The following is a 17,735-nucleotide window of genomic DNA, read 5'->3' as shown; positions in this document are numbered from 1 at the left end:
CTCCACGGGAACCCTGTTCGCTATTGTCATCTCCACGCGGACCCTGTTCCTGCAATTGTCGCCCACATGGGAACCCTGTTCCTGCTATTACCATCTCCTTGGGTCCCTGTTCCTGCTTTGCCATCTCCGTGCGGACTCTGTTCCTGCTGTTGTCTCCCTCAGGGGTCTCTGTTCCTGCTATTGCCCCAGCCCAGGGATCCCATTCCTGCTATTGCCGGCGTCACAAGAACCCTGATCAGCTATCCAAACAATCAGTTATCCTGACAAAACACTCACCATCTGTCTCGTTCGGACAATTGAGGTTGATCTGCAATTGCTAGTAGCTATTACATTATAAATCTTTGTTTCCTGCCTTTTCCTCAATCACTTTTTGACATCTCTCTTGATTTTGCATCTATAGCACTCAGTATTTTCCAAATTCTATCTCACTCCATTCTATCCTTGGACCCTCTTCCAGACCTGCAACCATTCAAGAACTGAGTTTCTCCAATTCCAGCACCTTAATCTATGACTTTGTTTTGCCTCACTATTGCTATCTGTCCAAACTCTGGAATTCCCACTTTTTACAAACTTCGCAGGCTGGGCCAGCTTTTATCCCCAATTCCTGTTTGGTCTTGAGTAGGTTTTAGCAAATATTGAACTACAGAAGCTATCATCCCAACATCCACAAATGAAGCTGCATCAGAACGGTATTTAACGAGCCAGCACACATTGCAGCACAGAGGAACTATGCAGGGCAGAGGAAAATCACCTATACCGTGTATTCAGAAAGAATGGGTACCTGATGAACACAGTCGGCTGCTTTCCCAGCATCAAACCCAAACAAGCAGACAAAACACGTCCTGGAACGCTAGACACTCTCCCCTACACCAAGGAAATGACTGCCAGACTAGTCGGACCACTTGGCATCATGGAAGCCCACAAATCCACCAACACACGAAAACAACAGCTGATGAACTTGAAAGACCCCATATAGACAAGAAGCAAAACTAATGTCATTTACAAAATACCATGCAAGAACTGTGACAAACAAGCAGAAAACGAGCCACCTGGATGCATGAAGACCAACTAGCCACGACATGACATGACCCTATCTCACTAGTATCCTTACATACAGATAAGGAGGGACACCACTTTGACTGGGACAGCACATCCATCTTAGGACAAGCCAAACAGAGACACGCACGAGAATTCCTAGAAGCATGGCATTCCAACCGGAATTCTATCAACAAACACATCGAGTTAGACCTCATCTACCACCCCCTGAGAAAAAGAACCGGAAATGACATCACCAACCCAAAGAAACCCAAACATTTAATAGAAAGTAGGAATCATGTACAGTGCTTTGCCTGGGCGCCCACTGAAGATGTTACTAATAGGGTGACGAAACATCTGGAAATGAACCTTCCAGCTCAGTGAACAAACCAACATCCACATCCTTGAGTAGGTTGTTGTGGTGAGCTGCCTTGAACTGAAGAAGTCCATTAAGTGTAGGTATGCCCATAGTACTGTTAAGAAAGGACTTCCAAGATTCAAGACCCAGTGATAGTGAAGGAAAAGTTATAAATTTCTAAGTAAGGATGGTAAGAGGCTTAGAAGCAAATGTTTGATGGTGGGGTTCTCATGTATCTGTTGTTCCTTTCCTTCAAGATGTCCTTCGCAAGCCCTCACTCATCTTTCTTTTAAGAATCGAAACCAAGATGGTGGCTGTGTAGGACTCCTTAGCCAGAGCTCATCCACTCCATTTTTTTTTTCTTTATTTTTCTCCTTTGTTTTCTCTTTTGTGTTGTTTTTTTTCTTTCCTTCCTTCTTGGCGATGTCCTGGACACCCAGGCTTTCTTGTGGCCTTTCAAAATAGAGATGATTCCAGAGCAGTCTCCTGGTCTCAAGCTTCGAGGTGAAGCCTGGCACTGTCTGGAGTCGAAGCTTGGCACGGACTAGAGGTTAGGTGCCGGATTGGATTGGATTGAAAGGACTCATTTTGAACGTTTTATTTCTATATTTTTCTAATTTATTTCTGTGATCTGTAATGCTGGTCTTTTTATTTCTTTATTTTGCTAATTTTTGTCCCCCAAGAATTTGTCCTTAAGAATCTGTACCCAGGGACCTTTGTACCTGAGATGGCACCGTAAGTGACGACTTGTTAACTTTTCACTACTCATTTGACTACAATCAATCTAATTTCTAAGATTCTCTAACTCAATTCTTTGTCCAAATTTTTGATCACCTGTTAGAACGTCTCTGTCTTTGGCTTGTTAGTAATTTCTTATCATCCGCTTTTGAAACTCCCTGAAACATTTTTCAAAGTTCAAGATACTACATGATATGCAGGCTGTTTATGTGTAAACATTTTTCTCGTTACATCTTTAAACAGGCTTAGTTGAAGTTCTAAGATTTCGTCTCTTAGAACATAGAACATTACAGCGCAGTACAGGCCCTTTGGCCCTCGATGTTGTGCCGTCCTGTCATACTAATCTGAAGCCCATCCCACCTACACTATTCCATGTACGTCCATTTGCCTGTCCAATGGCGAGTTAAATGCACTTAAACTTGGCGAATCTACTACCGTTGCAGGCAAAGCATTCCATACCCTTACTACTCTCTGAGTAAAGAAACTACCTCTGACATCTGTCTTATACCTATCTCCCCTCACTTTAAAGTTGTGTCCCCTCGTGTTTGCCGTCCCCATACTTAGAAAAAGACTCTCCCTGTCCACCCTATCTAACCCTCTGATTATCTTGTATGTCTCTATTAAGTCACCTCTCAACCTTCTTCTCTCTAACGAGAACAGCCTCAAGGTCCTCAGCCTTTCCTTGTAAGACCTTCCTTCTATATCAGGCAACATCCTAGTAAATCTCCTCTGCACCCTTTCTAAAGCTTCCACATCCTCCTTATAATGCAGTGACCAGAACTGTACACAATACTCCAAGTGCGGCCGTACCAGACCTTTGTACAGCTGCAGCATAACCTCCTGGTTCTGGAATTCGATCCCTCTGTTAATAAAGGCCAAAACACCGTATGCCTTCTTAACAACCCTGTCAATCTGGGAGGCAACTTTCAGGGTTTGTGTACATGGACACCGAGATCTCTCTGCTCATTTGCACTCCCAAGAATCTTCCCATTAGCCCAGTACTTTGCATTCCAATTACTCCATCCAAAGTGTGTCACCTCCCACTTGTCCACATTAAACTCCATTTGCCACCTCTCAGTCCAGCTCTGCATCCTGTCTATGTCTCTCTGCAACCTACTACATCCTTTGTCACTATCCAAAACTCCACCAACCTTAGTGTCGTCCGCAAATTTACTAACCCACCCTTCTAAGTCCTCATCCAGGTCATTTATAAAAATGACGAACAGCAGCGCCCCCAACACCGACCCTTGTGCTACGCCGCTAGTAACTGGACACCAAGATGAACATGTTCCATCAATGACAACCCTCTGTTTTTTTTCAGCAAGCCAATTACTGATCCAAACTGCTGTCTCCCACAATCCCATTCCTCTGCATTTTGTATAATAGCCTACTGTGGGGAACCTTATTGAACGCCTTGCTGAAATCCATACACACCACATCAGCCTGTTTACTCTCATCGACCTGTTTGGTCACTTTGTCAAAAAACTCAATAAGATACGTTAGGCATGAAGTACCCTTCACAAAACCGTGCTGACTGCCCCTGATCAGATTATTCTTTTCTAGATGGTTATAAATCCTATCTCTTATAACCTTTTCCAACACTTTACCAACAACTGAAGTGAGACTCACTGATCTATAATTACCAGGGTTGTCTCTACGACCCTTTTTGAACAAGGGAACCACATTTGCTGTCCTCCAGTCCTCAGGCACTATTCCTGTAGACAATGATGATTTGAAGATCAATGCCAAAAGCTTGGCAATCTCTTCCCTTGCTTCCCAGAGGATCCTAGGATAGATCCCATCCGGCCCAGGGGACTTGTCTATTTTCACACTCTGCAGTATTTCTAATACCTCTTCCTTGTGAACCTCAATCTCTTCTAGGCTAGATGCAAGTATCTCTGTATCTTCCTCGCCAACATTTTCATTTTCTGTAGTGAACACTGTCGAAAAATATTTGTTTCGTGCTTCCCATATTTCCTCTGACTCCACACACAACTTCCCACTATTATCCTTGACTGGCCCTAATTTAACTCGTCATTCTTTTATTCCTGACATACCTATGGAAAGCCTTAGAGTTAACCCTGATCCTATCCGCTAGCAACCTCTCATGTCCCCTCCTGGCTCTTCTGAGCTCTCTTTTTAGGTCTTTCCTGACTTTCTTGTAACCCTCAAGCGCCCTAACTGAGTTTTTCACATTTTGTCCTAACATAAGCCACTGTCTTCTTCTTGACCAGGGATTCCACTTCCTTAATAAACTACGGCTCACGTGTTCTATATCTTCCTCCCCCCCCGACAGGTACATACTTATCTAGGATACACAGGAGCTTTTCCTTGAATCAGCTCCACATTTTTAATGTGCTCATCCCCTGCAGCTTCCTTCCCCATTCTACGCTTCCTAAATCTGTCCTAATTGCATCATAATTTCCCTTCCCCCAGCTGTAACTCTTGCTCAGTGGAGTACACCTATCCCTTTCCATCACTCAAGTAAACCTGACTGTCTCCAAAGTGCTCACCTACATCCAATTCTAACACCTGGCCAGGCTCGTTACCCAGTACTAAAGCTAAAGTGGCTTCGCCCATTGTAGGCCTGTCTACACACTGTGTCTTTATTCTGAATTATTAAAACCTCATCTTAAAAAAAAAGAACATTAGTTGATTTGTGTTATTAATAAATGACATGAAACTTTTAGATATTTTAAATGTTTGTGTTTCACATTTGGGTAGTCTATAGGACATGGGTATGCCAATAGAGCTAATCAAGGAACACTGAGGGTAAGATAACTTAAATTTACGATAGCAGAGAAGGGCAAAGTGTTGAATGACTAATTTGAAGCACTAATCTTCAGTTTGATGATATTTATCAAGTCAAAAGCCACAGAGTTCAGTTTATAAGTTTGCCAAATGATGTCTAAATTCCATGCATTCCTGAGAGATGCGAAAGGTCACTGGTAAGTAACCAGTTTTTGTTCTCTCAGTTTTTTGGAAGTAATGCTTCTCCCTTCCCAGGATACAATGTGTCCGTACTTATACCTGAGGAAGCATACCTCACTTCTCACATACAGCATGCTTTATATTCTGACAGGAATATGATGAAGAATGGGCCAAAAAAATTCAAAGTGAGAAGTTTCGCTGGCACAACTCTCAGTGGCTGGAAATGGTGGAGAACCGCCAGATGGATGAAAGTGAGCCCTGCATTTATGGTGATGATGGGATAGAGACTTTTATCCATGAAGGAGACATTCTTGAAAGACCTGACCTCTTCTACAATGCAGGTGAGGAAACAGTGTATGCTTGACAATGAAGTCTTAAGTAATTTTTGGAAATTAATCATAGAATCCCTAGTGCAAAAAGAGGCCATTCAGCCCATCAAATCATTACCGACCCTTTGAAGAGCAACTCACCCAGTCCTGGCCCTCTATCCTATTTCCGTAATCCTATATTTACCATGTCAGCACATTCCTAGATACTATGGACAGTTTAACTGGCCACTCCAGCTAATCTGCGCATCATCAGACTGAGAGGGGAATCTGGAGAATCCGGACACGGAGAATGAGCAAACTTCACACACACCCTCACCCAAGGCTGGAATCAAATCTGGGTCCTTGGTGCTGTGAGGCAGCAATACTAACCACAGTATCACCAGGCTGGACCAGTTTAGATTTAGACCATTGAATACACCAGTTCACAGCTTTCATTTTGGTTGGACAGCATCCGTGGAAGGAGAAACAAAGTTAATGTTTTGAGTCTGTTAGATTTATTGTCACATCAATATAAAAATACAGTGCGTGCAAACGCAAAGTGTCACCATGTTGTGGCACCATCTTGAAACACTGAATATAATGCAAGATTTTACTGCATTCAAATTCATCTTTCCATCTTCTTGTTACCCTCCACTACTCAATTCACTGCTTGACATTGACCGGGTGAAGGAGAGTCATGTCAGACTCCAAATTTTAGTTTTGTTTCTCACTTCAGATACTGCTCCAAATCTTTTTTTCTATTTAGGTGCCCTAGATAGGTTCAGCGTAACCTTCCTGGTCTGTACTCTGTCTGACTAATGACGCTTAAAAAATGTATGCTTTACTATCTGGTATCTCTACCGTTTACATATACACAATACTATGGACCAGGCCAGACCCCCTCAAAACATTTCAGGAAAGTGGCTCGGACCCTAACGTTGTTTTAATCAGGTGTAACATGGATAAGCACTTGGATGATTTTGGGATAGTGTAGGGGGACAAGCTGAGAGTAGTTCAAAGGTCGGCACAACATTGAGGGCCAAAGGGCCTGTTCTGTGCTGTATTGTTCTATGTTCTATGTTCTAAAAGTGAACAGAATATAGAAAAACTTAACCTATCCAAAAACCGAACAGACCATCCTAACTTAATGATGCTGTTCCAAATTCCTGCAACAATCCCCATAAACACCCCTTGGCAAAAAAGGTAAAATCAAATAAAGGATCTTAAAGGGGAGAGAGAGAGATGGCAGAGGGATTCAGCATGGAACATCTTCCATGTAGCAGTTTCTTAGACCAGCAACCTCAAACTGACTGCCTGTTAGCTAAAAACCAAACCAAGCCAGAGAACAGCTGAACTGGGAGAACTGGCCATTCCCCTTTCATTTTACAGTTGCTTTTTTAAACTCGAAAGCCTTTTGCCTGAGGTAGTATTCGTGAGCTATAATCAAGCTGGCCCTCAACCCCTTCAAACCTAGACTTTTCAGAATTGTTGTTTTTCCAACCTCTCTGAAAAAAGCCATGGAAAGCGTAACCTTGTTAAAGGAGCAGCATCATTACAACAACCAAGTCTCCCAGATCCTGCACGCCCTTTTACACTAGTTTTCTTTATTTAATACTGCCTTTCCAACTTCTTGGTGTCAAAATGTATCACCTCACACATATTCATTAAACATTGAAACTGGAATGGCCATTTGGCCCTTCAACCATTCAATATCGTCATGGACAATCTTCTATCTCAACAATATATTCCCACTTTCTTTCCATACCTCTTAATGCCTTTAAAATATAAAATAATTATGTTTTTCCATAGGTTCACCAGCCTTTAAGTGAAGAAGGGCTTCCTCCTGTCAGTCCTCATTGGTCTATTCTATTGTCTGATACTGTGTTCCATGATTCTAGATTCCCCAACCATGGATACATCCTCCCTCCATCGTCCCTGTCCAGTCCCTGGACAGGGATTGAAAAATTTACATGTTTCAATCAGATCCCCTCTCACCCTTCTGAACTGTAGTGAATTGCAGAAATAATTGAGGCAATCTTTACTCATAGAACAGTTGTGTCATCGCTGATATCAGCCTGGTGAACTTCTACATTCCTTCCATGGCATTTCTTAGGTAGGGAGACAACTGCTTTCAGTATACCAGGTGTGATTTCACCAAATCCCTGTCTGACTGCAGTAAGACATTCCTACTTCTGAGCTCAAAACTTCTTGCAATGAAGGTCAGTGTACCATTTGCCATTTTAATTGGTGCTGCACCTGCCTACTTTCACTTACTGGTGTACAAGGACACCCAGTTCCCTTTGTGCACCCACACAGCCCAATATGTCACCGTTTAAATAATACTGTTAGTTTCTGTTTTTCACAGCAAAATGTATAATTTTACAAATAGCTGCATTGTACTGCATCTGCCATATGTTTGTCCAGTCCCTCAACTTGTTTAAATCACCTTGAAACCTCCTTGCATCATCTTCTCAACTTTCAATCCTTTCCGGTTTCACCTCAACGCTAAATATGGAAGTTCATTCATATGTATACTGTGAATAGCTGGGGCCTAAGCACTGATCATTGGAGTACTCCACTTGTCAGTGCCTCTCACTCTGTAAAAGGCCCATTTATTCCCACTCTGTTTCCTGTCTGTCACCTAATAGCCTCTGATGCCAATGCATCACCCCCCTATCCCAAATGATTTAATTTTGCCCTCTAGCCTCTTATGATCCACTTTCTCAAAAGCTTTCTGACAATCCCAAAACACCTAGGAGAAAGTGAGGACTGCAGATGCTGGAGATCAGAGCTTAAAAATGTGTTGCTGGAAAAGTGCAGCAGGTCAGGCAGCATCAAAAGGAACAGGAGAATCGACGTTTCGGGCATAAGCCCTTCTTCAGGAATGAGGAGGGTGTGCCAAGCAGGCTAAGATAAAAGATAAGGAGGAGGGACTTGGGGGAGAGGCGTTGGGAATACGATAGGTGGAAGGAGGTTAAGGTAAGGGTGATAGGCCGGAGAGGGGATGGGGGTGGTTGGGAAGAAGATTGCAGGCCAAGAAGGCGGTGCTGAGTCTGAGGGTTGGGACTGAGAAAAGGTGGGGCAAGGGGAAGTGAGAAAGCTGGAGAAATCTCCATTCATCCCTTGTGGTTGGAGGGTTCCTAGGTGGAAGATGAGGCGCTCTTCCTCCAGGCGGCGTGTTGCCATGGTCTGGCGATGGAGGAGGCGAAGGACCTGCATGTCCTTGGTAGAGTGGAGTTAAAGTGTTCAGCCACGGGGCGGTTGGGTTGGTTGGTGCGGGTGTCCCAGAGGTGTTCTCTGAAAGGTTCCGCAAGTAGGCGGCTTGTCTACATTGGGGAGACAGGTCGCCTGCTTGCGGAACGTTTCAGAGAACACCTCTGGGACACCCGGACCAACCAACCCAACCGCCCCGTGGCTGAACACTTTAACTCCCCCTCCCACTCCACCAACACATTTTTAAAATCCCAAAATACCACCTTTGTTTAATGCACCCTTGTAGGTCAGTATTGTTTTCACTCTGTACCCAAACCTTCCTCCAGCCTGAAAGCTACCCATTAATCATTACTCTGTTTCCTATTCATCAACCAAATTTGTTTCCACATTGATATAGTTTATTTTATTCCATAAGTGATGTCTTTTTCCCCCAACTCTATTGTGTGGCACTGAATCAAATGCCATTACTGATCAATACCACAAATAGCAGGGGACCTTAACACTGAGTCTCTGGATTTTCTCTGGTTACAGCCTTCCAGTATCGAAAATATTCAATTTGCGTGACTGTTTGCTTCCCGTCACCGAACCAGTTTTGGATTAAAATATGCCATTTTCCCTTGGATCCCATGAGCTTCTAATTTACCAATCACTCTGCCACATCAACCCTTGTCAACAGCATTCTAAAATTCATACAGATTACTGAATGACCAAATCACTGCCATCACTGGCTCTTTTTGTTACTTCAGAAATTCAATCAAACTATTTGTCACAGTCTTCACTTAGTATATCAATGATTATTGTTTTTTATTAACCTGTGCATCTCAAATGATAATACTAAGACTTTTTATTTTACCATAATTTGACTGGCCTGGAGTTATATGAATTAACACTCCAATAATGTAGTATAATGTTAGTGATCTTCCTATCCTCTGACACCATGTTCTGGAGCCAGAGAAAAATTGGAGAAGAATGGTTAAAACCTCTGCTCTTTGCTCATTTACCTCCTTTAGATACATTTCCAAGGAATATGTTTTATTCTGGTTAGATAATTTATCCATACAAAGCTGCTTCAGTACCATAATGTTTCTGCCTTTTGATATTTATTCAAACAGTATTTCTCACTCCTACTTAAACTATAATGCCTACTTCATATCCTTCTTTAGTGGGAACCAGTGCAGAGTATTCATGAAGGACACTGTGTCTCTGCACCGAAGTTACCTTTTGGTTGCTCTCGCCCCACTGGCTCCTGGGTTATCCTTTTGCTCTTTACTTATTTATAAAACAGAAAACATTCTGATTTTCTTTGCTCAATCAATTCTATGCATTTTAGTTATGATAACTCTGGGCAAGTGCCAGCTTCCTGCCTGATGCTGTATCAGCTATGACTCCAAGTAGCACAGGCTACTCTGCTGCGTAAGTCTGTAGTACCATACAAGAATGGGGTAACGATAGGAAAGCCAAGACCCTGCAAAGAATTGTGACCCAATTAAACCCATGGCGGCAAAGGTAATACAGATTAGATTAGATTACTTACAGTGTGGAAACAGGCCCTTTGGCCCAACAAGTCCACACCAACCCGCCGAAGCGCAACCCACCCATTCCCCTACATTTACCCCTTTACCTAACACTATGGGCAATTTAGCATGGCCAATTCACCTGACCTGCACATCTTTGTGACTGTGGGAGAAAACCGGAGCATCCGGAGGAAACCCACGCAGACACAGGGAGAATGTGCAAACTCCACACAGTCAGTCACCTGAGTCGGGAATTGAACCCAGGTCTCTGGCGCTATGAGGCAGCAGTGCTAACCACTGTGCCACCGTGCCGCCCACATTCTATATTCTAGTATGTCCTTGTATTTCATTAAAGTGGCAATATGTATGACTTTATTAAGTTCTCAGTCTTGGAAGATGTAAAGCAGCACTCAACAATAGTCAATGATGAATATTTTTTAACTCTGTTTGTAGATGGACTCTTACCCCCTGATGGATCTATTAGTCCAGATTTCTTGAGTGACTACCAATTTCAAAATGGTGACTTGATTGGACAGCATCCATTTAGCAGGTATGCTTAGCTGCTGTGACGGAAAATTACAAAATCATCTGGAGCACAATTGATGCAAATTTATTTTGTAATTAATTTATCCTGTAGGATACAGATATTGGTTTATGCTTGCTATTTCTTAAGAAATGTTGTTTCTGTTATTGTAGAAATAACATGTCAGCTTCTTTGTAGAAATAAGAATCAGAAATTGGAACACAAAGGTATTTCAGCACTTAATTGTTAATTTTAAAGGTTTGAATATTTTTCTCTTCAGCAAAGTAAAAGTTGGAAACACAATAGGATTACGTTCAATAAATAGCTTAAGTCAAGTACATGGGATAATTTACTCAGCTTCACAGACAACGTCCAGAACCAAACCATGAGTTTGGATTTTTGTGCACTTCCTTCTGCTCAAGGATAACTTGCTTCCACTCTGGTTCGATTGGTTCTAAATTAGCTGAAACGTCCAATGCTTGTTCAACAGATATCATGTGTGGAAGATGGTGCTTGAGAAATGGGTAGATGGGTTGTTTGGAAGTTTATGCATTTACTAAACCTCACCTCTGCACATTTTGAGGTAGTCTTACAATGCATTATGCCTCTTGAATTAAGCTTTTCCATCTGTTATGTATATATGTTAGGTTTATTTTGTATGTTTGACTTCTTCAGAAATTCTTTGTAGACATTCCTAAAACACTTCTGTTGACTGCTGGGTGTTGTCTACACATGACCAACTTCCAAGGAATTTCTTCATGAGATTGGTGTCACATTATTCAAACCTTGAAGTATATAAGAGCACATTGATGACTGCTGCCTGTAAATTATCATCTTAGTCTGAGGTTTGAGTTTTTGGGTCCCAAATTCTGTTTTCCTTAACTGGCTGGACTTTGAGCTGCCACATTGGAAGCAATGATGAATTTTGTGGTCTTTCTTCCTTTGTATAAGAGGAAACTCCCGAGATGTGGAAAACGGTCCATATCTTCCAGTATCTCATAATTGATCCAGTTCAGTTGGGGGAGATGTTTTGCTGTAGGAGCTGGTTGGAAGAGGATGTTAATTTTCCTGACAATTTCTGAAGGGCCTATTTTCTCATATGTTTCAGAAAACGAATCCACAATGAAATAATGCTCAGCTGGCTAAGTGAAGGCACACAAACATCATTTAACTATTGAAGTTGTATTACTGACATTGGAGAAGTTTTAGTTTTCGGCTCTGGAGATTGAGCAGTTTCCTTTGTTTTGTGTATTATTCCTACATGTTTGTGCAATTTAGTGGAGGTGTTTTGCATCTCACGAGAAAAGTGAAGGTGAGAGCTGGTTCATTGACACAGCCTTGGTCGACTGTAGATTTAACTAAGATAGGATTTGTCCTCATTTTGCTGATGAAGATCACATTGTATGACATCATAGAGTTGGTAATGGATGACAACAAATTTCCAAGTGCAGCCAAATTTGAGGATACCTGGTTTGTGTACAAGTTGACGTAGGATGATTAAGATTATAAAAGCAAATGTATGACCCAAAGACTGGTGTGAGAGAAGTGTGTCCCAGTTGATGGAAAACTGACACCAATAGTGGGAAAAGTGAGATCAGTACTTTCAAGGCAGTTTATACCTGAACAATACTGGGACTGGTGTACTCACAAACTGTGCACAACCATGGAAGTAGAGAGAGCATTCAACTAAAGAGTGAGGGTTCAAACTTGCATAAATATAACAAGACTGTGTTTGCTGACATAAAATGCATGCATGGGATTGAATTGCATATGAGCACTGAGATGTGGCTAGAATGGGATGGTAAAGGATTGGAACATGGTGGTGGAGAGATCAGGAGGACCCGGGGAAAAGGTGGTGAGGGTGGCAAGCATGACAAGGAGGACTGAGCTGGGGGAGCGTGGAGGAGAGGCAGAGGGCCTCCTGGCTTCCAGGCTGTCCTTATTGCCACAGTGTCTGGGATGTGCATTTGCCAATGAGTGACATGCAGAGATATACAACAAATCAAGTGATAGAGTGGAGGCAAGAGAGAAAAATATTCACATAGAAAATGAAAATCAGAATTTGGCTGAAAGAATCTAAGAAGATATTAGCTGTAAAGACGAGATGTTACAAAATGATACTTAAAGGAAAATCAAACTGTATCTGAATACATTTTTTAAAAATCTGGCTGGACCAGTATCTAATGCCCATCCCTCGTTATTCTTGGGAATTTGCCAGTGAACTGCCACCTCGAACCGCTGCAATCCATTTAGTTCAGATAGACACTGTTCTGTTAGGGCGAGAGTTCCAGGAGTTTGACCTCGCAACACTGAAAGAACAAAGATACACTTCCAAGTCAGATCGCATGTTTTTGCTGCTGTTGTCCCTGTAGGTGCTAGTGTTGTTGGTTTGAATAATGCTATCTAAGAACATTTGATGAATTGTGAAGTAGACATTTGAAATTATTAAATATGATCTGATAGCAGTTATAGAAACACGACCGTAGGATGATAAGGACTAAATTCTGGTAATTTTGGGGCATATGGTATTCAAGATGCATAAGAAGATAGGTAAAGATGGACAGGTAGCACTCTTAATCAAAGGTGATATCTGTGCAATTGTTAGAGGTGACTTCAGTTCAGGATGTAGAATTGGTTTGGGTGGAAATGAAGAATAGTATGGGGGGGGGTAAAAATTTATCCAAATAATCCCAAATGGTAAACACAAGTGGCAAGAAGTATGTAAGAAGAAATATTCGATGCTTTTGATAAAAGAATGGTAGTTATCATAGGTGATTTTAATCTACATATGAACTGAAAAAATCAACATGGTAATTATAGCTTTGTTGAGAAATTCATAGAATGCTTTTGAGACAGTTTCTTAGAGCTGCAAGTTCTGGAACCAACAGGGGATCAGGCTATTCAAGACCTATTATTGATAATTGGCAAAATTAATGTCTTCAGGGAACTTTTCTGTGGCATTGACCATAATATAATTGAATTTACATTCAGCTTGAAAGGGCAAAGACTGGGTTTAAATCTTATATTTTAAGTGGATTTTTTTTTGGTATGAAAGCTGAACTAGCTGAAGTGAATGGAGATATAAGGCAGTGGTGGATCAGTAGAGAAGCAGTGGCAAAGTCTGTAGTTTGATTTCTAGCAGCTGTTTAACAAGGTTCCAATATAAAAGATTATTGTACAAGTCTCGTACTTGAAGGGGGTGACATTCTAATATGGATAAGTGTCAGATGGCTGGCAGAAAATTATAGTATGCATAATGGCTCTTTTTTAGACTGGTGGGATGTGATGAATGGGGTCTTGCAGGGATCTCTGCTAGGTGCTGAACTTTTTACAATTGATATTAATGAGGGGATTGTAGGCATGTTAGCTATATTTGGAGGTGAACACCAAGATAGGTTGGAATGATTGTTTTGAAGATAACGTACCAAGGATACAGACTATTAGGTGAGTGGGTGGGCAAAAATCTTGATGTAACATAACATGGGCAGTGTAATGTGTAAAGTTGTTTACCTTGGTGGGAATTGTTGGAGGATTCCAAGTTGCAGAGATATCTAGATGCCCTTGTCTATGAATCTCAGAACGTTGGGAATGGATTAAAGTGTGTCTGTTTCAATTCCAGGAGTGTGAGGAATAAGAGTGATGAACTTAGAGCATGGATCAGTAGTTGGGAACTATAGTGTTGTGGCCATAACGGAGACATGCATTTCATAGGAAGAGGAATGGTTGCTGGATGTTCCAGAGTTTAGATCTTTTAAATAGAACAGGGTGGGGGGTGTGGTGGTGAGGTGGGGAGAAGAGCGGGAGTAGCATTGTTAATTGGAGAGTGCATCACAGCTGCAAAAAAAGATTGTTGAGGAGGGTTAATCTACTGAGTCAGTATGGGTGGAAGTCAGTAACAGGGAAGGCACAGTCACTTTCTTGGGTGTTTTCTATAGAGCCCCAATTGCAGCAGAGAGATGGAAGGACAGATTGGACAGCAGATCTTGGAAAGGTGCAGATGTAACAGAGTTGTTGTTACAGGTGACTTCAACATTCCCAATATTGATTGGAACTAACTTCATGAAGATGGTCTGGATGGAGCTGATTTTATTTTGGTCACATTTGTCCAGGAGGGATTCCTGACTCAATATGTAGATAAAGCACCTCCCTCCCCTTCCTGGACCTCTCCATCTCCATCAATGATGACCGACCTGATACCGACATTTTTTACAAACCCACCGACTCCCACAGCTACCTGGATTACACTCTTCCCACCCTACCTCCTGCAAACTTGCCATCTTGTATTCCCAATTCCTCTGCCTCCGCCGTATCTGCTCCCAGGAGGACCAGTTCCACTACAGAACACACCAGATGGCCTCCTTCTTTAGAGACCGCAATTTCCCTTCCCATGTGGTTGAAGGTGCCCTCCAACGCATCTCGTCCACGTCTGCCCTCAGACCCCACCCCTCCAACTGTAATAAGGACAGAACCCCCGGTGCTCACCTTCCACCCTACCAACCTTCGCACAAACCAAATCATCTGCCGACGTTTTCGCCACCTCCAAATGGACCCCACCACCAGAGATATATTCCCCCCCCCCCACCCCTTTTCGCCTTCCGCAAAGACCATTCCCTCCATGACTACCTGGTCAGGTCCACACCCCCCAACAACCCACCCTCCCGTCCTGGCACCTTCCCTTGCCACTGCAGGGATTGCAAAACCTGCACCCACAAATCCTCCCTTCCCTCCATCCAAGGCCTCAAAGGAGCCTTCCACATCCATCAAAGTTTTACCTGCACATCCACCGATATCATTTATTATAACCATTGCTCCCGATGCGGTCTCCTCTACATTGGGGAGACTGGATGCCTCTTAGCAGAACACTTCAGGGTACATCTCTGGGACACCCGCACCGATCAACCACACTGCCCTGTGGCTCAACATTTCAACACCCCCTCCCACTCAGCCAAGGACATGGAGGTCCTGGGCTTCCTTCACCGCCGCTCCCTCACCACCCGACACCTGGAGGAAGAACGCCTCATCTTCCACCTCGGAACACTTCAACCCCAGGGCATCAATGTGGACTTCACTAGTTTCCTCATTTCCCCTTCCCCCACCTTACCCAGTTCCAAACTTCCAGCTCAGCACTGTCCCCATGACTTGGCCTACTTGCCTATCTTCCTTTCCACCTATCCACTCCACCCTCCCCTCTGACCTATCACCTTCATCCTCACTCCCATTCACCTATTGTACTCTATGCTACTTTCTCTCCACCCCCACCATCCTTTCATTTATCTCTCCACCTTGCAGGCACTCTACTTCAATTCCTGATGAAGGACTTTTGCCCGCAACGTCGATTTTCCTGCTCCTCAGATGCTGCCTGAACTGCTGTGCTTTTCTAGCACCACTCTAATCTCGAATCAATTTGTAGATAGGCCATCTTGGAAGGAGGCCATATTGGATTTGGTGCTCAGCAACAAGCCAGGTCAGGTGTCAAAACTCTGTGAGGGAGCATTTCGGTGACAGTGGCCCTAATTAAGTTTTTTGCTTCAGTATTCACTGGAGAGAGGGACCTTGTTGATAGTCAGAACATCGTGGACCGGATAATTGGGCTTGAGCAGATTGATATTAAGGAAGTGGATGTGCTGAAAAAATTCTGGCTAGTATCAAGGTAGATAAGTCCCCAGGGCCGGACCAGATATCCCCAAGGTTGCTACGGGAAGTGATGAATGAGATTGCTGCACCACTGGTGATGACCTTTTCATCCTCACTTTGTACATTTGTACCAGAGGGAGGCAAGTGTTGTTCTTCTGTTCAAGAAAGAGAATAGGGAAATCCCTGGGAATTACAGACCAGTCTGTCTTGCGTCTGTGGTAAGCAAGGTACTGGAAAGGATTCTGAGAGAAAGGATTTATAACTATTTGAAAGACATAGATTGATAGTCAGCATGGCTTTGTGAGGGGCAGGTCATGCCTCACAAGCCTTATTGAGTTCTTTGAGAGTGTGACAAGACAAGTTTAGAGTAGATTCCCTACAGTGTGGAACAGGCCATTTGGCCCAATAAGTTCACATTGACCCTCCGAAGATTAACCCACCCAGACCCATTTCCCTCTGACTAATGCACCTAAAACTATGGGTAATTTACCATGGCCAATTCACCTGGCCTGCACATCTTTGGACTGTGGGAGGAAACTGGAGCACCCAGATGAAACCCATGTAGACACAAGGAGAATGTGCAAACTCCATACAGCTAGTCGTCCAAGGCTGGAATCAAACCTGGGGCCCTGGCGCCGTGAGGCAGCAGTGCTAAGCCACCATGCCACCCCTACCTTACTGTGTGCAAGTTGGCTACTGTGCTGGCCCATTGAGCCTGCTGCGTTATTTAAAAAGATCATTGTTGATCTTGTTGCAGCCTTAAGTCCACTTTCTTGTGTATTTCCAATATTCTTCTGTTAAATCAAAATAAAGATCATCTGAGCCATTAAGTAATATAATAATATTTATTCTTATTAGCATTTACAAATTATTTATTAAACTATAGAGAGATATATCTTCCAGAACAGCTAAGTTTGGTGATCTTGCCGTTATGTGAGATCAGGTAATTTTGTTCAGTAACATTATTGCAATATAATTTCAAGGATAAGCCATTGGTTGAGTGCTATAGCTTACTTTGTCTGCTCTGCCACATGTGCAGGGTAAAGTGAACCTCAGTTATGAGACCGAAATTTTTATCAATAGCATCAGTGAATCTATTGAGAAATATTACTCAACCAGACTGCAACAAAGAAGTGTAATGTATTACCTTTTATTATGTGCCTGGGTGTACTGGGATCTTTATGAAATATAATTGTATTTACTAAAGGGTCTCCATTTGTTCAAACTAAAATTATTGCTGTACAGCAAATTAGTGGGAAAAAGCCATAGAAATAGGCATGATAAGTAAGCTTGCAATTAATAATTTGAGAAATTTGTGTAAATTATTTAGACAGTTGTCCTTGTTTGTGCTTGTTCATGCATTGTTTATAGGTTAACATACTTGGAAATCTTCATGTTATTTTATGAAAGATACATGTTTTTCGTGAGCTCTTCATGATTTGTTAAAATAGCAACAGAGAGCAAACAGAAGCAGTGTGACT

At 42.5% G+C, this 17,735-nt stretch overlaps 1 protein-coding gene across 2 annotated transcripts in view; it reads left to right on the top strand.

Annotated features, from left to right (window-relative positions):
* The window catches only part of kifap3a (kinesin-associated protein 3a), a 224,797-nt gene that overhangs the window by 173,564 nt on the left and 33,498 nt on the right, over positions 1 to 17,735 (top strand). For both annotated transcript variants that reach the window (XM_060829756.1, XM_060829757.1), the window contains exons 18-19: positions 5,214 to 5,403; positions 10,551 to 10,647. In XM_060829756.1, coding sequence (XP_060685739.1) covers positions 5,214 to 5,403; positions 10,551 to 10,647 — 287 coding nt within the window. The remainder of the gene's footprint in view (positions 1 to 5,213; positions 5,404 to 10,550; positions 10,648 to 17,735) is intronic.

Source organism: Hemiscyllium ocellatum, chromosome 9 (assembly GCF_020745735.1).
Source record: "Hemiscyllium ocellatum isolate sHemOce1 chromosome 9, sHemOce1.pat.X.cur, whole genome shotgun sequence".
Classification (NCBI taxonomy): Eukaryota; Metazoa; Chordata; class Chondrichthyes; order Orectolobiformes; family Hemiscylliidae; genus Hemiscyllium; species Hemiscyllium ocellatum.
This window is presented reverse-complemented; position numbering and strand designations above follow the sequence as displayed.